Consider the following 23,135-nt stretch of genomic DNA (forward strand, 5'->3'; position numbering starts at 1 on the left):
GAAAAATGGGGGCAAAAAAATCATGTAGTGTGAACTATTGCATCATGTAGTCGATGTGCCCTTTTTATCTATTTAAATCTAATTATTACTGAAGGGCAACATAATATACAGACTTCATAATCTGCACTCTTTTGGTTGAATGCAGTATTTATTTCCACTTTGGCTTTATGTTGTTTAATTTTTATTCAAGTACATTTTTTGTTAATAGAGACTGAGAATCCATTTTATTTTTGGTTGTTTTGTTTATTTTGTTTATCAGTTCCAGTGTTAAATATTCTTTTGAAAATAAAGTGTATCTATCTTTGGCAGGAAATCACATCATTATTACATCATTTCCATTAAATCAGTGTAAAAAGGTCTTCAAACAATATTATCGTTTATCGCAATAATTTTTGAGACAATTAATCGCTCAGCAAAATTAGTTATGGTGACAGGCCTTGGATAGGTTTGTTAAGGCAATAAATCAAAAGACACGCCGTGACAACATCCCCCATCACTTCCTGCCTTCGTCTTCATTGTTTCCTTCAGTACTAAAATCCGGTTGTTGATCATGTGACTCATCCTATTGAAAAACTTTAGTTTTTTAAAAATTGCCGTTATTCAGCAAATAAATTTTCATATGCTGAGTTGAAATTCTGCTAATGTTGAAAAAACACAATTTTGTTGTTTCCATTTAATGAGAAACGCATTTGAATTGTCACTGCACATTAAAACGGCTCTTTAAGACACAACTAAAACTGTCAGATGACTGTCACCCTGTAAAAAACTGTAAAAATTACTCCTACTCCAAATAGTTTGCTTTTTTTTTTCTTTCCTTCTTACAGAAACTTTCTGTCATGTTTGTCTTAGTGCGGCTGGAAAACCCAAGTTTGACTTGTTTTGCTCCGTCGTTTTGAACATAAGTTTGTGGTGCATTTATCCAAACGAAGAACATATAAAACCCTAGATAACTCATAAATGAGATATTAACATAGAATTCCTACATGGAAAAAGGCTTATTGTAGGAGAAATACATTCAGTATTCATGACGCCACATAAACTGACTCCATATATTATTACAAGGGAATGCAAAAGAAAATATTTTCCCCATGCCCTCCAGGGGGCGCAGTAGTATACAGCCTCTTAGTAGGGTGTTTGTGTGTGAAAAGGGGGGGTTGCAAGATAAAGCATTTAAAACCTTGAACATAGGAAAAATATGATTGTAAAACCAGATTTAAACGTTAAAATGGAACTGACCTGGAGTCAGTTCATCAATAACTGCTGACCTTATTATCACTGAGATCAAGTAAAAATCAAAATATTTTTACAATTTTCTCCACGAGTACAAATTATCAGTAAATTATAGTTACTGTGTGCAGCTTATTCACCTAAATCCTGATTACTAGAATCACAAAACCTTAGAAAGATTCACAAAGAAATCAGCTGTTGATGATTTTCACTTTCATTGACTTGAACAGGCGACAGACTCTTTCAGATTTATGACTCGGATCGAGACGTGCTTCATAATAGCGAGAGAGAGCAAGACTTTCAGCAGATAACAGGAAGGCTAAACGGAGTATTGCTCCGTTTTATTTTTCTAAGCGTTTAACTTGCAGTTAAGACTTTAATCACAAATATTTTTGGTATTTTTTCACATAAATCCCTGTAAAACAGAGCACTATAATTGTATTTAATCTTATTTTCTTATTTTTATTGATGCTCTTATGAAACAGACAGGAAGTAATGGTAAACGTCACAAACACAACCAAATTCTTAACATTTGTAAGAATCAGTCAGTTTATCGTCATAATGATTTATTAAAAATTTGTTTCCAGATTAATGATAGAATAATTGCCCCGACCTCTGGCACAAAAAGATACAGATCTGTTTTATTAAGGGAAACATACTTTTTAGTAACTTCTAATAGAAATGGTTAAACAGTTTATTATTAAAACAGTAAAATCGCCTCTGTTCCTAGTAAAGTGACAAAATATTTTTTTCTGTAACCCTAAAATCAATATCAGAGAATGAGAAATTTGACTTTTGTAAATTATTTTGATGTTTAAAAGTGATTTTTATTTATTTTTTTATGCCAGTGAGGAGTAATTGATGTCATTCCTAAAGATTTAAACTAAAATCTTTGGGTCCTCACAGTCTTGTTGCCTAATCCAGATTTTTTAATTTGTCACAATTTCTCTAAAGAAAAGGGCATTTTAAGCCTGTTTGTGTGCACATAAATAGTAAATTACTGTTACAGAATCAGATCTGCCTGCATGCAAAACTAATGGCATTATTTCGTAATTCGATTTTTAATGTAAATATTTTAAAGTTTCGACCAGGGTGCCGCTATCTTTGACAACTTATCGCTGCCCCCAGTAAAGCCTTAATTTATTGACGCTAGTGTAGATGCTGCTCAAGTTTATTTTTTTAAGTCTTAATTTATATTTTAGTTTATTGCAAAAGGGATTGTAGAATTGTGGCTCATATAATTCACAGGGATAATCGCTCTAATTAGTATTCATTGCTGTGCCTTTTTGAGTTATTTTTCACCACATATTAAGACTGGCATTTTAAAATGAGTAGCTGTAGCTGATTGTAATACAGTAGGTTTGTTTTATTTTCCTAATTTATATCTAAAATGTATTTATAAATTAAGTTGTACACCATGGATGTAAATATCTTCTCTTCCCTTTAAGCTGCTTTTTTTCTCCTCTTTTTGGGCAGGCCCTCTTCTGTCAATATGTACTTTATTTTTGGCACTAATTTACAGAACACTTTTAACGTTTTTAACGTATATTTTAGGTTTCATGCTTACATCTCAACCAAAGCACTAAGTAAGGGTTTATTTTTCCTTCTACTTTTTACCAACTTCAGAAAGTAACATTCATGATTTTTTTTTACACTTAGGCACCTGATTACTGCAATCTTTGGTCTGAAGTTTTACTTTAGTTAAAAAAAACAACACTAAAGTTACCTTATATTTTGTTTTTCTGCTCCACTGTATTTTTTCTGTGTAGAAAAGAATAACTGAATGTAGTTCTTATTGATTTAATAATGACCACTGACATTCTGCACTGGTTTTAATTGTGAGAGACTTTTATTTTTGTGTACATTTTTGCTCCCAGAGGTTTGGGAAGAGGGTAATAATAAAAAAGGAATAAGAGTTTTCATGCTTGGCTTTCTCATTGAACTGAGTGAAAGATGTTTGAAATGTTAGATATGATTTGTACCGTTTTCAAACGGCTTTTATCTTTTAAAACTGGACATCCAAATGCAAAAAAAGTAATAATAAAAATGACAGTTATCTAAAATGCTAATAACTATGCTGTAAAACTATTGGAATTTATATGGTTCAGAAAATTTGAAATAAACCACGGTAAGAAGTCGATGTATGTTCAGGTTTAAACTAAAATATTTTAAATATTCCCAAAATTCCCTAAGTCTGGCCTCCATCCAGCAGAGGGCGCCGCAGCCATCCTGCCATTGATGCGAAACAAAGATGGCGGACACTTACCAGAACGGCAAAGGCAAACGGTTGAAACAAAGTCCTGTGCGGGATGTAAAATGCACTTTATGCGGGTCTTTTTTAAAAATATAAACACTCGACAAGCTCCTGAAGTTAAGTAATGTGAGGAAACCAAAAAATATTTATTCAGTCAGGATTTAAGTCAGCATATTATGAAAAATGTGCTCTTTGTTATGGGAAAACGGTCGGCCCTCTTGATTCAAGAGAAAACTCACGTCTTTGAGAAATTGACCTCATCAATTTATCGGGAGTCGATGGATAAGCTCGGGGGCGATTCTAGGATCTGACCTTTAGGGTGCTAGGCAACCAGCAGGGGTGACTACAATAATAATAATAATGGAAGTGGGTTGCGGTCTAAGAGAGAAATTCAAATGATTGACTTTGAATCAATCATTTGCCCATTTCGTATTTTACAAGATGAGTGGCAATCCTGTTCATGGTGCTGAGATACAGTTTTAAAACGGGGCTAGAATCGCTGCTGGATAAACTCAATAGATAACATGGATTCAAATTCAAATAATTTTAGTTCAAACAGTAAATCTAAGCTTTATGACACAATGGTATATATTAGTGTTCATTTAAGATTTTTACTTTAAAGCAAGTAAAGCGTTTAACAGACATAATATTTTGGATCAATTTTACAAGCATTTTCACATATTTGGGTTACAGGAAAGTATGTTCATGTACCGTAGACGTGGCTCGACTGTTCTGCCTGTCGTAGGCCAGCAGATGGCGCCACCGACTGGAAACGTCACTCCGACCTCGGATAACTCTCTACTCTTCCTCCAGAGCCGAAAATCCTCATTTCAAAATGAAAGGAAAACTTACCTTCATCTGGAAAAAAGACTGTTTAAACTTGTCCCAATTAATCAATGAATGATTTAATCGCATGATAAATTAAATTAGATTTTTCTTTGATAAAACACCATCTTATGGTGGGTGACATGTTTCTGGGTGACATTTTTCAAATTAAAAACTTTTTTCCAGTAAGATTTGCACCTTATTAAATCAACATCTTAAACTTGTACACCGGTTCTTTTATGTAGCTACACAGGGCAAGATATTAAAAATTTTAAAATGTCAACTTTTTTGAGTTAGTAACCTCAAAGTCATTTATTCATGAATGAAGTTTGGACTAAAACCAGGTATGAAGCTAATTATGTTCTGGTTAGATATGTGTAAACACACTGGAGTCACATGAAGGTGCTGAAAAAGATCAACCTACATTGTTATATCAATGTTTATACTTTTTTACCATGTTATTTAAAATTCCCTGTTTCCAAAAGCAGAAGTCATTTTTTAATTTAAAAAATGTCTTAATTCTGCACCATAATTAAGAAGTGTTACAAATGTATTAGATTGTTTTATTTATCCCACTACATTTCTCTTGGCTGTTAGGTCATTAATTTAAATAATCTCATTTTTAATAGCTTACGTGGTTAAATAAAGGTTGAATGAGAAACATACATCTGAATTTCTGTTCTACTGTCAGAGCTACAAAGAAATCAATAGTTAAATGTATTGACGATTTACAGCTTTTAACTGAAGATTTAATAAATTAGGATATACAGCCCAATTAGATTTATTTGTTGGATTAAAAATAACCTTCAAAAGGGTATTGAAAATACTTTTCATAAAGCCCACATTTCTGTTTTTAAACAGTTAATTGGTTTTATATTCTAAATTTAAACGAGTTTTTCATTAGATGTTAGAAAATCTAATGAAAAGTTACTTTTCAATAATGTTTCTAATTTATTGAAAGGGTCTGCATTTAATTTAAAAAATGTGCTACACAAATGATCTTCATAATTATTGTTTACATTGCACAAGACGTTTTTCTTCCTGACATTTTTAAGATTAGGAGAAAATAAGCTCCGGCCACCAGAGGGCGCCAAGTGACAATTTGTATATTTGCTTCAAAGAACCGTTTTTATTGTCGATGCAGATCAAATGTTTTGTACTATTAAGGATACAATCAATAGAAATTTTTATGAAAAAAGTCATTTTAATTTAATGTGCAACTATGTTGAACGTTTATTAAAAGAAATAACCAGTATTCTTTTCTTAATTTTCCTTTTAATATGACGGTTTTGTTATGCAAAGATGATTTAAATGCATTCATTGATCCAAATATGTAAGAGGAGTTCACTAGAATATAATTTGTGCCAATCGATGTTTAACTGAAAGGTTCAAATAACATTTATGTACAACAAATTACAATATTAGAGAGTATTAGGACCAGGCTAAGAAAAAAATTTTAATTACAAGAATAAAGTCATAAATTTAGAAGAAAAATGTAAAGTCATAATAATACGAGAATAGTTGTACGACAGTAATTCAACGTAATATAAGAGTAAAGTCGTAATAATACTAGAATAAACTCATTGTCGTACGATTAATTTAATAATTGTACTAATACGAGAATAAACTCATTACGATGATAAAGTCGAAATAGTGTCAGAATAAACTCATTACAAAATAGTATGACAATAAGTTGACGTAATACTTGGTAGTATGAAAATAAAAACATAAGACAAGAATAAACATTAGGCGAGTAAAGTTGTACAACATTAAGTCAAAGTAATACGAGAATAAAATATTAGTAGAATGAAGTAATTTTATTATGACTCCAACACTATGTATGTCGAGCATCTTGTGAAGTTATACTTTGGAAATAACTTTATCTTAATTTTATGACTTTCTCCCACTTTATTCCTGTAATATGGCTTTATTCTTATAATTAAAAAGATAAAAATAAGGACCCAATACTCCGTCGTACAACAGTTTTAACCACTGATTTAAATTATTATTGTTGTTTTCATCATCAGCCATATTAAAAGTCACCAGTTCTGAAACCGACTTCAAGTCGCACATGATTGAGGACAAACAAGTTTACTTAAACAAGCTTATTTTTTTAATGGATCTGCAAAACTGTTTGAATTTCCAAAGAGAACTCATGTACCTCCCGCCCAGTTACCCAGTGGCAAACGTTACACAATGTTACAGAAACGTCTCCAACCCAAAGAAACCTGCATGCAAAAAAAAAGAAAAATAGGGGAAAAAATAGAAAGAAAAAACAAACTCAAATATAAAGTAAAATAATCAATACAGATAAAAATAAAATATCAATAAACAGGACATATTGTATGATGCCGTTCTCTTGGCTGAAGGAGAAATTCAAATGCTTTAGATTCAGTTCGGCTTCTTTGTAACTGACAGATTATTGAGCTGTAATTTCATTGGGTAGATGTGGCTCCACCCACCACAAAGCCCCGCCCCTGTCTTCCATATAAGGCACAGGACAAAATAAACTCCCACATACAAAAGGAGCTAGCCACGCCTCTGTCACTTGGTAAAGAAATGTAAATCAACAAATACGGTAAGATGACAGAAAGCCCACTAAAGTGTACAAAATGTTTTTCCTATTTATATATTTTCATTTTTTATAATTTTTTTTTTGCCTGATTTTTTTTTCTTCTTTTTGTTTAGTTTTACTTTGAGTTCCTCTGAAGGTGAGAGCTGTGGGTGGGCAGTGGCGATGGGACAGGAGGAAGTGAGCTCAGGCAAAAAAAAAAAAAAAAAAAAGGAAATATTAAAAATATGAGATAATTTAAAACAAATGACAAGAAACGTGACTGTATTTCTCCTTTTATCAGAAATAAAAATGATCATCAGATGCACGGTGGAGGAACATGAGGTGGAGAAGAACGGGGTGGGTGGGGCGAGTGAAGTGGTTTATTGTTTTATTCTGATCAAGAGACAAAATGGTGGTGTGAGAGAAAACTCATGAGACAGGTTAAGAGGGCGAGACGGTTAGAGTTAGCAGTTAAAGAGATTGTGTGTGTGAGAGAGAAGGGGTGTGTGTGTGTGTGTGTCGGCGTGTGTGCGTTAGTGTGGGTGAAACTGAGTTGTCGTTGTTCAGCTGCAGCACTTGCTCTTCCAGCCTGTTACTCCACCTCCACTGCTGATGTCCACATTTTCACTGTTGGGCTCTTTTACAGGCGTCTGTGCAAGAAAAATAAATACAAATAAACATCATGAATCACACTTTACCCCACAGCAGGTTTAGGTACTCACTAGTTACATTTACTTTAGTAACCTTATGGACAAAATGTACTTCTTGCTTTTACTACAAAGTATTGCTCGTCTTCTGTGAGTAAACTTTCTGGATTTTTACCCACTGAATGAAAAACAAACATTTTTTAACCAAACATTCACCAGATTGGCACCTTCAATTTCTGATAAAGTTTTATATTCAAAGAAACCAATTTGGAAAACTGTTTTTCACCTGATTTTGTCATTTATGTAAATGATTTTGGTCTTTGAAATGCCAGCCCTTCCACTTAACTTCATATTTTGCTTCGGTTGAAGAGGGAATTTTCAGATATGAAAGTCCAGGAAAACTTGCGTCGTCTTGGTGACAAAAGTCACCTGATGCCCTTTATGATCCCCAGACGGTGTTGATCATTTATTTTATCTAAAATATCTTATTTGAAAAGGAATGCTGGAAGACCTCCCTCACTTATCGACTTTCTGACGCAACAAACACAAACTTTGATGTGAAAAGCAACACAAACCTTTCTGAGGATGTCTTCTGCTAACGTGAGGAAAGCCTTCTCGATGTTGATGTTGGCCTTAGCACTCGTCTCAAAAAACCTAATGCCATGCTCCCTTGCAATCTATGAACACAAACAAACAAACAAAACAGACTTAGAAACCACAGATGTTCAGAGAAAGTCCAGTCTAAATATAATGTTGCTGATCTTCTTTGCAGGGCTGAGATCATGTATCGCTGGTTTATTGCACGACACTTTCATCAGGTAAAATGGTGAGTGAGCAGCTGATGTCTCATGGTGTGAAAAGGAAACTCATTGTAATCAAATTGAGTAAAAGTCCAAATTTTAACAAACAGTGCAAACCATCAATGAAAATATCCATGAAACCTCAAAATCCCAGTTGGCACAAGAATAATGTCCTGTTTGTAACATTTAAAACATTTGTTAACATTAATTGATCCATTTTAAATTAACTATTATTTTAGTAATTGATTATTCTGATGACTAATCGGATTTAAAAAATGAAACATTCTATAGATTTTTCATTTAGCCACTTAATATTTTATTTAAAATAAAAAAAAAAAAAAAAGTTTTTTTCTCCTAAGACTTTTTGCGGCTCTAGTGGCTCGTATTTTTTGTACAGTAGGCAGACAGGAAGGAGGGTGAGGAGAGGGGGGGGGGACATGCGGCAAAGGTCGCCGGGACCGGGAGTCGAACCCGCGACGTCCGCGACGAGGACTAAGGCCTCCAAACGTGGGGCGTGCTAACCCGCTGCACCGCCATCGTAGCACGCCTCTACTTCATTTTATACAATATTACAAATACATTAAAATATGCAAGTAAACAATCAATTTCGGCTGCCATTACTGATTACTTTAGTAATCGATTAATCGATTACTCTGATGATTAACTGGGTAATCCAAGGATTTTTCATTTAACCATTTAGGATTATTTTATACATTAAGACATACAGATTCAAGTAAAAAATCTATTATTTTTTAAAATGAGAAAATAAATATGTTGTTGCCTAAAATACAATAAAATCATTTCTTTGGTGAATTTGAATTGGGTGAAGACAAAACTTTGCCACATGAAGAGATTTGGGTAAAATCTTTATAGACAAATGTGTTTAAATCCAAAATGTACATTAGTTTGGACTTAATTAGGCTCTAAATCTATTCATTTTTTTCAGCAAATGGTCTTTTTTTTGAGCGTGCATATTCCAGTTAACGATTACTAAACTAGTAATCAATTGACAATCATTTTATTTAATTGAAATTAATACAATTAATCGGTTCAGGCCTGATTGTAACACAGCAATTCAGAAAGTTACTCCTCAAAAGTGCTGATTGCTTAAGAGGCTTTTTCACCAGAATTACAGCAAAAAATAACCCAGTTTTAGCTGCTGGCAACATAATTAATTACCTGTAAAACCCATTTTTAAGTGGATCCTTGTGGTAGCTATTAGCTCAGCAGTCGGTATAAAATATAAAGTTATTTTTGCAGGATAAACTATGTTGTGCAAAGCTTAATATGATGCAGCAAATTATGTTGTGACAATGTAGCTGTGGATTTTAAGCTGAAGCAACTGAATCAAAATGTGAAAATGTTCTTATAAGATTCTTTAGTTTGTGCTAAAAGACTATAATCGATGTGATAATCTCCAACACATCACATATGAGGAACATTTTCCCAAATTTTCTGCAATAATCTGAGCTTGAAAACTAGCAGCAACAATTCAGCCAAACAACAGAGAATATTGATGATGAACGTCTCAGGTGAGTCGGTCGGCTCACCTGCTCTCCCTTGGCTTTCGGTACAACCCTCTTGTCCTCCATGTCACACTTGTTGCCTAGCAGCATTCTCTCAACATCTTCATTTGCATGCTGAAAACAGAGTAAATAATGGTTATTTTAAATAATTTGGTTAATTTCTTAGGATCCTTTTAATAAGAACAATTCCAAGATTTATTTTGCTAATAAATATCCTAAGCAAAAACAAACCTGAGTGATATTTTGACATGCTGAACATGTTTGATAATTCCCATTTAATAATCTGTCAAGTCTAGACTAAATTATTGAACACTAAACATTTTCAATGCACCAACAGGAATCTGTGATTAGATTTATTAGTTAATCCCAAGTTATTATTAAAGTAACGCAGAAAAGTAAAACACAGTAGGAGTAAGGTAATAAACCTTTATGGATGCAAACTCCATTAAAACCCACCTGTTTAGGATTGTATTTGAAACATAATCAATTACAAATTTATTGCTGGAACCTGAATTAATGTCGTGGTTTTGATTATTGATTCTATGTTGCTTTGTGTTTCTGTGTTTGTTATGATGTAAAGCTCTTTGAAATGCCTGCTGCTGAAATGTGCTATACAAATAACATTTGATTGATTGATTGATAAAAAAAGTGACAATAAATGACATAATTTAAACATATAAAAGCCATTAGCTTTTCAGAAATTCAAATATATATATAAAAATTATAATAATGCTAAATAATAGAAAACAATACAAATGTAATATTGTTTTATCCAAAAAATTAGGTCAAATCATAAACATAGTAATTTAACGGTTAATCATCATTATAAATTAAAATAAAAATAATTTAATGGCAAATAATATCTACCAATAATATTAATACTATCACAAAAAGGTTAAAAAATGTAAATAGTTTTGTGGCGTTTAATTATCAGAAGAAAAAAAAATTAATGGTAAATAAATATCTAAATAATGCAGATACTACCACAAAAAATTAAAATAAGGTTAAATAAAAAAAGTATTAATTTAATGGTTAATCGTCATAAAACATTATCTTAATTTAATTGTAAATAATAATAAAAAAACCAAATATGAATTATACTGAGGCTACCATAAAAAATACAAAAATAAATAGTAAATAATAAAAAATATAGCAATTTAAAAAGTTAATCAACATAAAAACTCTATAAATAACAATTACCAAGAAGTCAAGAGTTTATCATTGAACAATAAAAAAAAACAAACTTGCCCCTACTCTAACAAAATCTTTAACCTATTTTAATATAGTGTCGGAATATAAAAAGTATTTAAAAAAATTATTTGAATTACATTTTTAAATACTTACAGTAAAATTTGGTTTTTAACTGTACAGAATGATTTAGCAATACAGTTAAAATGTCAAATCTATGTTACCTGATTTAAATGTAACGTGTCTGATACACTGTTTTAATCTAAAAATGCCAAAAGTAATCATTTTTTTATAATCTGAAACTACTTGTACATTTACTGATGTTTCAAAGGCATAGTTCATCTTAAAATAAAACAGACTAGTCACACTAAAGAAAGTCACCGTCACGACTTTCCTGCTCAAATTAGTAAAAGTTGGTAAGAAACAGAAGACATTTGTTGCGTTCAATAGTTTATTCAAATAGCTTTTTTCCACTAGATTAGCAACAAAAAAATAGAGAAAACTGGTTTAAAATCTCAGCTTCTTTGGGGTTTAGAGCAACAAATGAAAAGTCAACTTCTCAGCAGGAAATTCAATGTTTCCTTTCCTCTTTAAAAACAGCAATGGTGACACAAATTACAATGACAAGGTCAGATGGCCTCGCCCAGTTTGGCCCGACACTTTCCACTCAAAACGCACCAACTAGTCTTTACTGTCCATGAGCAAAGAGTTCAGGTTTGCCTTTAAAACAAACTACAAACCGTATCTAATCAATACAGATCCACTGAATTATTCCTGTTTTGTCCTGTTGGCTGCATTAGTTTCTGATTCTCACCTCATCAATGTTGCGCAGCCATTTGCTGATGTTTTCGAAGCTCTTGGCGTTAGTGATGTCATAGACCAGCATGATGCCCATAGCGCCTCTGTAGTACGAGGTGGTGATGGTGTGGAACCGTTCCTGGCCTGCTGTGTCCCTACACAGCAAATGTTTCACTTAGAAATGCTAAATTTATCATCAAATAAATCCAGATAACACAAAATAAATAAAATTGTGGGCTGCACAGTGGCGCAGTTAGTAGCACTGTTGCATTGCAGCAGCCACTCCTCTCCCTTAGCGTCTGATTTTAGCCAGTAAGATCTGTAATATCATTGTTATTGTTGGTATAAAAACATTCCCATCTTGTATGGATCCAAATTTCAAGAACATAAACTGAAAACGCTGAGCGTTTTCAGTGTTGATGCATTTAAAAAAAAAAAACACAAATTTTTTCTTTTTATTTTAGCATTTCACCTGCAAAAAGCCAATAAAATAAATAAAAAAATCAATTTCAGTTGCAATTTTCAGCATAATCTTGTCTTCCAACAAGACTGTTGAGGTTTATGTGACGTTTTATGTTTAATGCAACTGGACATAAGGAGTTAAATTAATTTAACTCCAAGAGTCTCCCATTGGTTTAATCCAAAAAGCCAGAAGTCTCAACAGGTAAATTCCTGCAATGTTTACATGCATCCCTGCTGCAACGCAGCTGAATAAAACGGCTAATTATGGCGTCAGCATGCTATCAAGTTTGGTAAAGAGCAGTTAATTAGATTCAGGGGAGTTGTAGCAAAAATGTATATAAAAGCTGAAACAACCCAAAAAAAAAAATAATGGATAATGAAGTCTCTGTAAGCAAAACTGTCCTTCAAAAAGAGGCTGGTTGAGACCAAAACACCAGATTGAAGCTTTTTGTCATCCAGTCTTTGGTAGAAAAAGTGATCCATAAAAAGACAATCATGCAACTTATTGAGCTTATTTTAAATTAGATATTTAATTGATAAATTGCTAAGGCTGTTGCTGTGCACACATCCCTAACCGCGAGACTATTGTTCACCAATTAAAACATCAATGCCAGACGTTTGTCATAAAGAACCAGGATAAGTGGAATAATTTGTATTGAAAGTCTAGATTGGATTTTATGGAAACATTTGGAAATATTAACATTTGGACATAAACAAACCCAACTGTGAAAAAGAGACAGCTCCATGCCTGATGTAATAAGCAATAAATCAATTAAAACAAGAGGAATAATTTCCATTATTGTTTTATTCGTGTCTCTCTGTTTCTACCAAAGACTGGATGGTGAAACGCTTCAGTCTGCTGTGCTGCACTTGGAAAGCAGACGGTTAAACTCCAGATGGTGGAAATTATCCGTAGTGGACCAACAATGATGCAGCAAATGCTGGTGACCATTTCCTGTTCTTACATACTTCAAGGCTTGAGGGAGTTTTGTCAAACAGATGTTGTACTATGATACAAGTGAGAAACTGAAGTAGCCACACAAATAAAAAAGTTGGCAGTCTCCAAATAAAAGTTTAAAACAAGGACTTACCAAATCTGTAGTTTGATCTTCTTTCCTTGTAATTCAACAGTTTTAATCTTGAAGTCTATTCCTGTAAAGAAAAACAGACGTGTCAGACGCATTTTACATATTTGTGCGAGTTTATTTGAGTGACTACACAAAGAAAATTGATTAACTGAAGTAGGGCTGAAACGATTAATCAAATTCATTGTGATTAATTGGTTGAAATCAATTAATCGTCTACTGAAATATACAGACAAAAAATATAAAAGCTTTTTAGTGGGGGAAAAACATATTTAGAGCTGTAATTAAGCCAAAACTGTATAATATATATATATATATATATACATTTTGTATTTGAACATGTTTTATAATTTTATCTCCCTGTTCAGACTTACTAAAGGAATGCTCATTTTCTTATTTAATATGGAACAGAATTATTTGTATATTTGCATCTTTCAATGTATTTCTAATATCTGAAAAAGGCTTGAGTGTTTAAATGAACAATATGTAGAATGTGACATTTTTATCCAATTGTCAGAATAATTGACAGATTAATCGATTACTTGTGTAGTTTTGTGGCAATTACATGAAAACAGACGAGTCAGATGAAAGCCAAAGAAAGACATTAAGGAGAAGATGAACGGAAAAAGAAAGAACGTGTTTCGATTCTGAAGTTGTTTGTTCCTTTAACCCCAACAGTTCAGGCTGAAATCGAGGTAAAAAACAAAAATAAATAAATAATGCAAAAACAAGCCAATTTATTTTATTAGCCCCAATAATAATCAATGCTAATTTAGAGCAGATGCCCAATTTGAATCAAACCTGCTTCAGTCATTTAATCTATTTCGTCATTATCGACCTCATTATCATCAAATTTAATGTGCCAGTAATGTCTGATGTTGAAGTTTTGGGAGATATTTATCTTTCTGAAGTAACAATGCATGATGAGAAATGGACGGAATATCACAAACTTTTAGCCAAATACTAGCAGATGCTCAGAGCAAAAAAAAAACCCCAAAAACATTATCTTAAGATTCTAGTTTTTATTAGAGGATTAAACTCAATACAGATACTAATGAAAATACTGTTTTAAATACATAGAAGTGTTTATATCCCAAGTGAAAGTATATACCCTGCAGTTTTATTTTTATAATTATTGCTCATCTTTAGTATGCATCTATGAACTTCTATTGCCTTTCACTGTGCTTCTGATTAAAATGAATTTATCCACTGAGCCACAAATAAGGCATTATTCTGGTCTATAATGTTTTCTTTTTCACTGCATACAACAAGAGGCTACAGTTTGGACAATAATCCATGCAAAGGTATTCAGCAGCTGTTCAGTTTGTGTTTCTGATCATTTTCCGCCACACTTTCTTTGGTGATCATGTTGCTATGGTATGAGTAGTTTCTGCTCAAATATTCTCTTATTATTGTGCCAAACGTTTTGCATACTTTAAATATAAATTAAAAAGCAAATTAAGTGTTTGTACAGTGGCGCAGTTGGTAGCACTGTTGCCTTGCAGCAAGAAGGTCCTGGGTTCGATTCCCGGCCGGGGTCTTTCTGCATGGAGTTTGCATGTTCTCCCTGTGCATGCGTGGGTTCTCTCCAGGTACTCCGGCTTCCTCCCATAGTCCAAAAACATGACTGTCAGGCTAATTGGTCTCTCTAAATTCTCCCTGTGTGCCTGGTTGTTTGTCCTGTATGTCTCTGTGTTGCCCTGCGACAGACTGGCGACCTGTCCAGGGTGACCCGCCTCTCGCCTGGAACGTAGCTGCAGAGGCAGCAGCAACCCTCCCGACCCCATTAGGGACAAGGGTGAACAGAAAATGGATGGATGGATTTCAAACAATATTTCACATTACAGAAGATCTTTTCTTCCCTCTGGAAGGAGTTTAAACCAAGATTTTTTATTTTTTTAATGATATACAAGTATTTTTGTTTTGAGGTGTTATGATAGAATAGAATACAAATTAATTTATGGCAGCTACTTTGGGAAGAACTGTGACATCGAATTGTGATTTTCAAAAGACATTTAGGTCAAATATTGTAAAATTAAGCGTTTCAAAGCACTAATTTTAAGAAGTCTGAAACCGGTTCACACCAAAGTGAAATTAACCAGCACTAAAACTAGTTAGAAAAGTTTTAATGATTTGGTTGAAGGTCTAGTCTATGCCCTGTGATTCATTGCTTTATGTGAACCTCGTTTTTCTGTCAGTTCTGCTTCAGTAAGGACGTTTTTCTGGTCAAAAAGTTGAAGAAACAGCTGCGTTTTAGGTGGGGTGGAGTCGCACAATAACGAAGGAACTGCCTGCCAAAATGTGACTCACCAGATATTATGGACACCCTTAAGAGGAGAAGGAGTGGGAAAGAAAGTTTTAGTTGCTTCAAAAGACGCATAAATAATATAATCTGGGAAGATGTATAGAGAAAAAGGGACAGTTTTATTGATAACAGCCCATTATTTTTAAACACTGGTCTCAGCACTGGGAAGTTGAGTAAAAGAGAAAAAAAACAACATTCACTGGAAACTAGACATACTTCCCTAAAATAGGACTTCAATGACAATCTAAACTGAAAGATAATCAATTCTTTCCAAACACAAATACAAGGCACTTTCCAGTTGCTGTGGAAATAAAAAAAAACAACCAAAAGGCATTTTTTAAATGACAGATCATCAGTGCAGATATTAAGGAAGAGCCAGGTCGTCCTGAAGAAAAGCAGCCTGAAAAGGATAATGACAGAGGGGATTTCCCAGCCGGGTATTTTGAGAAGCAGCTGTCTCTGAAAAGGTATGAGACCTGGGTCGGAGGAAGACAACATTCCTCTTCCAGGTTTTCAGTTCTGCTCTTTACACAGTTTTGGTCCACTCAAAGTCTGCAGTAAGGGGTAGGAAGATGATTTCCATACACCTATGCTCAATACGCTTCAGCTAAACACAGTTTAAAATAATTTTATATCAAAACAATAACAATCTGGAGTCATTAAACATATGTAGTCATGGTTAATACAGTTAATGAAAGGAGCAACTTCACCCCAAATCTTAACAGAGTCCATTTTTATAAAGTAAAGCTGCAACTAATGATTATTTTAGTGATCGATTAATCGGTTGTTTTGATGATTAATTGGATTTTTTTAAAAGGCACATTCTGTGGATTTTTTATTTTTAATATTTTATATAATATTAAAAATACATACAAGATGCAAATAAGCAATTCAATTCCTATTTTAATTAATAAATAACATTTTATTGCCTAAAATGCAACAAGATGTTGCATTTTATTAGGTGACGTCATATATATAATATATTATACATCCATAAATAAACATTTATTGCCTAAATAAATAAATGTCCTTATTTATAAATAAATATTTATTTATGTATGTAAATAAGTGTTTATTTAGGCAATTAAAGATTTTATTGCCTAAAATGCAATAAAATATGTATTTTATTGCACTAACATTTTATTGCAAAGCATTGCTTCAATATTTGTAGCAACGGATGTATCCGCAGTAAAAAAAAGAAAAAACGTCTGAAATCAAATGTGAAAAGCTCGGCCCTTTCCGCTTATATTGTTTTCCACAGAATTTAAACCAGGTGAAGATAAAACTAAAATTTACAAAAGGTTTTTTATTTTATCTAAAATGTAGATATATATTTTTGGCTTTGTTACTATTCTGAATATGTTGTTCTTTAAGCAAATTGCCTTTTTTGAGTCTATATACATCAGTTAACGATTAGCCGATTACTAAATTAGTTGATCTCAATAAATGATTAATCACAATTAATCATTTCAGCCCCAATTTCAAGCTCACAAAATTTATTTATAAAATTTGGTTTCCATGCTGTTATGTTTTGCAAGTATTTTAAGAGAATGGACTGCGTTTGATTTTGGAACTTTAATATTTTATTTTGGACGTTTTTTTAACGAACGAACAGTAAATAGAAAAGAAATAACTGAAAAAGCAAGTTAAAAAATAACTTGAGGAATCACTAGGGAATACATTTCAAATTGCAATTATTTCCCAGGCAGCAGCACCAAAAAAACGGCACAAAATATTTCGAGTGATTCCGATTATTGCTGGCAACTTTACAAATGTAAATTTAAGGTGAAAGAAAGATAAAAATACAAGTTTCCTAAACTGAAATCAGCACCATGTGGGAGCAGTTTCTGCTAAATCCCAATTTTCATGTTGCAAACAACAATCAGGTCTGAAATGCAGAAAAAACTCGAGCAGCCTTTTAGATTGCACACCAAAAATGACATGAAATATAATCTTACACGATGAAAATGCTGGAATATTTCACACTATTTAAAAGCCAGTGGTTATAGCAGAGTATGTAAGTGTATCCAAGTCATAAAATGTGAATTACTAATCAATTTACCATCGGTAAGTACATAAACCTTTCCCCCAAAGCGCAGCTGAACGTGAATAAAGTTTTCTCCTTTGCACTGATTGGTAATAACTTTGAAAGTTTAGCAGTGGTTATAACTGAGTTTATTTCTGGTTATACAGAGAAAACATTTATTACAACCTGCAAGTTTCTAGTTTTACACCTGAGGTTACGAGAAATGGGCCGTGTCATTGCTTCTGGTTTATTTATGTCTAACAGGTTTCAGATGAGATCTCCATTTAACTTTGCTCTTTTCACAATTTAGACAAGTTTCACCAAACAATCGACTTTAAAAAAATAGTATATGTTACGTTCAATTTAAAAACAAACGACAAAAAAAAACGACAACTAAAACCTGTTCTGCTGACTTTAGGATGTTGAATTCATTTCCACATTTCCATAAATGAAAACAGAAAAACCTGTTGCTGCTGCCAAGACCAGCAGGCCAGGGCCAAAGATCATTCTTCTTCTTTCTTCCTCTCTCTGAAAAGCCTGTTGGTCTACTGTATTTAAGAACTACAACAAAGATCTTAAAGGATTGGGTTTACTCTGCCCTTTTTAAGTCATTTGAGTAAGAAGACTAACTGTATTAAATAAATACAAAAACACAATCCTACCAAGTATTTTTGTTTCTAGTAACTTTCAGTTAAATATACAAGGTTTCCCCCTGAAAACTTGCTAAGCCCGGTGGTTGGGCCGTTGTGTTTGAGTTAAAAAATGTTTAAAGTTGACAGGAAATTTAAAATGTCACTTGATAATTATGTGTTATTGACATATTGGAATATTAATACCTGAACACTAACTATAAACCCTTAAAAAATGCAAACATTTTATAAAGGCTCGGAAAAAAAAGGTGGGGCGCACAAGTAAAGCCTGGTGGCCCGCCAGGCTTATAATACACTGGGTGAAACCTTGATATAGGAGTCAACAAATCCTTAATACCGATGAAAAAGTTCTAGCTTCACTGTTAGGTTTCATCTTTAACTTTGGAAAAATGTCCAGTTATAAGAAAAGTAATCTGCGTGTGGAACTAGAACTTTTTCATCGTTAAGGAATTATTGACTTAAAACAAGCTCATATATGTCGTACAAAGTTACTTGTAAGTGTACAAAGATATTTCTTTAACTAGACCAAAAATACTTGGTAAGAGTTTTTGCAGTGTAGTACAAGTCGAAGCAAAGGTGCAGAATGAAAAGCAGAAGTCTTCATGTATTGGCAAGCTCTGCAACAGCGAAGCAGTTCATGTCTCAACTACGACAAATTAATCCAACTTGGACGCCGCTGGAAACAGCTGCTTATACTCAGGATAACTTAACAAGACATAAGTTATTAAAAAGAAATGTTGAAACAAAAGCCGAGTCCAAAGGATCAGGGACAATAATGTCAGAGCACTCTAATGTTTCATTACTACTCAGCACAGGTCTTAAGCAATAAGAGTAAATGGAGGCCTCGCTTTGGCTGCGCCGGGATTTGACATACTTTGACACTTAACTCATGCAAGTGCGATTTTAGATGCAAGTGTAAAGCAAGGTAGAGAAAAGAGGTTGATGATGCCACCTTGGAGGATTGTTTATGATCTAAGGCAGGGGTCTCCAAAGTCGGTCCTGGAGGTCCGGCATCCTGCATGTTTTAGTTCTCTCCCTGGTTTAACGCACCTGGATCAAATGATGGCTTGTTAGAAGGCCTAAGAAGAGCATTGACTTGCTGTATAGGTTGTTGGTGCCACCAGGAAGAGAACAAAAACATGCAGGATGTCGGCCCTCGAGGACCGACTTTGGGGACCCTTGATCTAAGGCATTCATACACTCACAAATCAAAGCTTCTTTGCTTTTCAGTTGCTAAAAACTGTTTTAACTTGTAATGCTACATAAATGGCTTAAATACACCCAACAGGTTTGTTTGTTTGTTTATCCTTAAGACAACAATCACCGATGTAATTCTACAATTGTTACACAGAGTTTTGTTGACCTTATTTCAATGATCAAGTCATTAAGTCATCTTGTGTCATGTTGTGGCAACAGCTACAAAGTCCTAAAGCCAGAGAACCTGTTTATGGTTAACGTCACCTCGTCTGTAGCCAAAATATTTTAACAAAACCGACTTGTTTCTTTTATCCCCCCAACAAAATCTCCAGTGGTATATCCTGGTTTTTATTATTCAGCTACAGCTGAAAAAAAATCAATGTCACTTACTGGCCATATTTTACAACACCAATGTGAATCTGTGTGCCAGTAATACTCAACCGATTTAGTTTTATCCAAAACAAATACCATGCAAAGTTTAAACTGTTTAGCTTTTTGTATTAGGTACAGTATTTATTGACAATAAAAATGCTAATTTCTGTCTAACTTAACATGTAATAATTATAGAATGCAGGCAGAGTGCAGCTGTATGTTTCTTTCTTTCAGCAGAGAAAATTTGGCTGGTCTGAAATAATTTAAGTCATGGAAACTAAAAGAGCAACTCTATCACTCTATGAAATTTTAAAAAATTAAGTTGCCAAGCTACAAGACACAATAACGTCAAATAGAGACTGCAGGATGGCTACATTAATAATTAGCCCAAGTAATTAACCAGCTACTATCAACTAATTATGTTTGTGTTAATCTATAGAGAGCAAAAGATTTTAAAAAATACATTACAGTTACATTACTGTAACTGCAATAATCATGACGTTATAAAATTTTAGTAGCAGTAGAAAGAACTATTGCTTTTAGGCTGTAAACAAACACAAAAAAAAACCAACAATTTGGACTTTTATTTTACTAGCGATATACAATGACACAATGGTCCTAATGTGAAAATGTCCTACTTCTACTCCCACTTTTGGAAGTTTTGTTTTCTACTCTTGCAACAACAACAAAAAATTATTTCAACATCCTCAATTACATTTCTTTGGATGAGAGGAATCTATTTTGCTACCTAAAATAGGCTACCATTTGTCAGTAATGCTACTTTAATTTATACTTTTCAATTTTGGAAAGGCAATTATTATTTAACCTATTGTTATTATGGAAAGGATACTTATTAAGCCTTAAATCAACTGTAAAAGTAACAAGAAAATCTAATATATGTTTGCAAACCCCCTAAACATTTTGAACTACTTCCCAAAAGTGTTCAGCAACAGGTGGGGCAGGGCAGTGCTGCATTACTCTATGGCAAGAACTTTAAAGGTATAGATAGCTATAACTTTTAAGTATAAAAACTTTACAGTTTAAAACTTGGGTTTGCATTAATACTGATACAAAATATGACTGAAAATAAAGATTGTGAAGGTTTTAGTGGCAGATTTGCAAAACCTTAAACTGTATGTAATGATAGATTTATACCACTTCTATTATTACTGCTAAAAACGCTCTAAAATATGTTGTATTGTATTTTGATATTTTACCTTGACATTGCTCATCCCTTTTTGAAAGCATATTTTTTTATTTGTAACAGGTACATTACTGCTTTTTGCTCTGCAGGTTTCACAATACAATTAAAACAGATTACTTTCTATTGTGAGTCAAGATTGTTTGTTTACTGCCTGGTAGCAACATAGCAAAAATGTTTAGTCCTATAAAACAAGGTTTTTATTTGTCTGAATAGAGGTACAATTATTTTTATAAGCCACATAGTTTATATTTTTATGCTATTTACCAAAATGACTTGATCAAATCAGTTCTCTATTCATTAGCTATTCTAATCCTGACAAAATCTGCATACATCTCAAAAGTGCAACAAATGATAATAATAAATGTGGTTGATCCATTGTTTTCTAATGTTTTTGACACATTTATGTACAATTTTATGCTAAGACCTATGGAACCTGTTAGGAATAACGCTAATTTTGTGATGAATAACAAGTTTTTATGTAAATTAATAACAAAAACCGCTGCAGCTGTTTGTTTTGAAATTAAAGACATTATCTTAGCATTATTTGAATTTTATTATAATGTCCTTTCAATTCGATATATAGTTCTTTTGAGTGTTGCTTGTTTTGAGCTTTTATACTGTGGTGGCTTTTATAAACAAATATACACGAAATATACAAGAGATACTGTCTAATTTGTAAAAGCAAACAAAGAATATTTATTATCTGACTGTATTGGAGAAGCTAATGCTTGTCATTTGGTTTGAGGAATACTTTTCAGAGTTAGTCACAGTATGGCCGCCCTTCACTGCTACCAACACGTCGTTGTTAGCCACTGACATGACAAAACCATTCCTCTACATTAACAAACACTTACAGCCGGTGTGGATGTAAACTATCACAATGTTTTATTCACTTAATTAAGAAGCAACAAAAACAGACGTTATGGATCATCTAGTAGGTTTTTAAAATAATAATCCGAGGCCTGGAGAAACGATGCATGCTAGCAAAGCAGCTAACCAAATATGTCCTGCCTACCATTTCCAGCTGCATGGTGGGGGTCAGACGACTTTCCCAGCTGTCAAAAACCTCCGACAGACAGAGGTCGGAAACTATCAGGAAGACCTCCAACTACAAACCCAGTTGTGTGCGTCACCTGGAGTTCTTACCTATGGTAGAGATGAAGGTTGTGTTGAAGGCGTCGTCAGAGAAGCGGAACAGCACGCAGGTCTTCCCCACACCCGAGTCGCCGATCAGCAGCAGCTTGAACAGCAAGTCGTACGTCTTTTTCGCCATTGAAAAATAAGTATGTGTTCACCCAGATACAAAAAGAAACAAAGGAAAAACTAGCACGGCTACGTGAAGTCTAATTCCAGCTCCGTGGCCAACTTGACCAACCCGCTCCAGCCCTCCTGGCTGTTAACAGTTAACAATCTGGGATTTGTTGATTAGCTTTGGCGAGCTAGTAGTAGGCTAAAATATCACCCAAATAAGGAACCCAAAGACGTGTCCAAGAAGTTGATATATCCCGAACTGTATCTTCTCTTACAACATGAGAACAAAAAGCAAAAAAATGGTATCTCCTCCCGTGTGATTCCTCTTTTCCACTCTCTTTTCTCCCACACAGTCGGGACAAAATGGCTTCTCTCTACGTCTCTGCCCCAACTCACTCTTTCTTCAAACTAACTGCGAGCTAATTCAAATTCTCCGCACACGCCGTCATTCCAGAGCCCCGCCGAGAGCTCGACTGAGAAGAACTGGGAATAAACCAAACATGAAAGTGAATTAAATTCACTGTCTAATTGGTGTAATTTAGCTTTTCAGATGAGATTAGAGCAGAAATACAGACGACCGCCTTCGAATAGGAGCCACAGTGGCGACTCCCTGGACCAATGGACACGCCTTCTCCCAGCCTTTCTGTCAAAATATAAGGTTTTGATTGGTTACTGAATCTGCCACTTAGTGGTATAACTTACTGTGATTGGTTAAAAAGGTAAAGCTCAACCAGTCAAGGGGCGTGCTTTAAGCGTGACCGATA

At 33.7% G+C, this 23,135-nt stretch overlaps 2 protein-coding genes across 2 annotated transcripts in view; one reads left to right on the forward strand and one right to left on the reverse strand.

Annotated features, from left to right (window-relative positions):
• Positions 1–6,396: 6,396 nt before the first annotated feature.
• rab10 (RAB10, member RAS oncogene family) lies at positions 6,397–22,990 on the reverse strand. The gene is made up of 6 exons (XM_028039829.1): positions 22,267–22,990; positions 13,373–13,433; positions 11,836–11,974; positions 9,858–9,947; positions 8,083–8,184; positions 6,397–7,510 (listed from the first exon to the last, which is right to left on the reverse strand). The coding sequence occupies exons 1-6, from the start codon at positions 22,391–22,393 to the stop codon at positions 7,424–7,426; spliced, it is 606 nt and encodes a 201-aa protein (XP_027895630.1). The 5' UTR covers positions 22,394–22,990; the 3' UTR covers positions 6,397–7,423.
• kif3ca (kinesin family member 3Ca) overlaps positions 15,278–23,135 on the forward strand; it is a 33,890-nt gene continuing 26,032 nt past the window's right edge. The window contains exon 1 of the mRNA XM_028039827.1: positions 15,278–16,138. The gene's annotated coding sequence lies outside the window, so the exon portion shown is untranslated. The remainder of the gene's footprint in view (positions 16,139–23,135) is intronic.

The sequence above is a fragment of the Xiphophorus couchianus genome, chromosome 15 (assembly GCF_001444195.1).
Source record: "Xiphophorus couchianus chromosome 15, X_couchianus-1.0, whole genome shotgun sequence".
Taxonomy (NCBI): Eukaryota; Metazoa; Chordata; class Actinopteri; order Cyprinodontiformes; family Poeciliidae; genus Xiphophorus; species Xiphophorus couchianus.

Excerpts from the sequence above, each read along its gene's own strand:
- rab10 (XM_028039829.1), bottom strand. The coding sequence starts at position 22,393 with ATGGCGAAAAAGACGTACGACTTGCTGTTCAAGCTGCTGCTGATCGGC. Across the intron at positions 13,434-22,266 it reads AACCTTCATCTCTACCATAG|GAATAGACTTCAAGATTAAA; the intron begins GTAAGAACTCCA and ends TTTTCTTTACAG. Across the intron at positions 9,948-11,835 it reads GGCTGCGCAACATTGATGAG|CATGCAAATGAAGATGTTGA; the intron begins GTGAGAATCAGA and ends CTCTGTTTTCAG.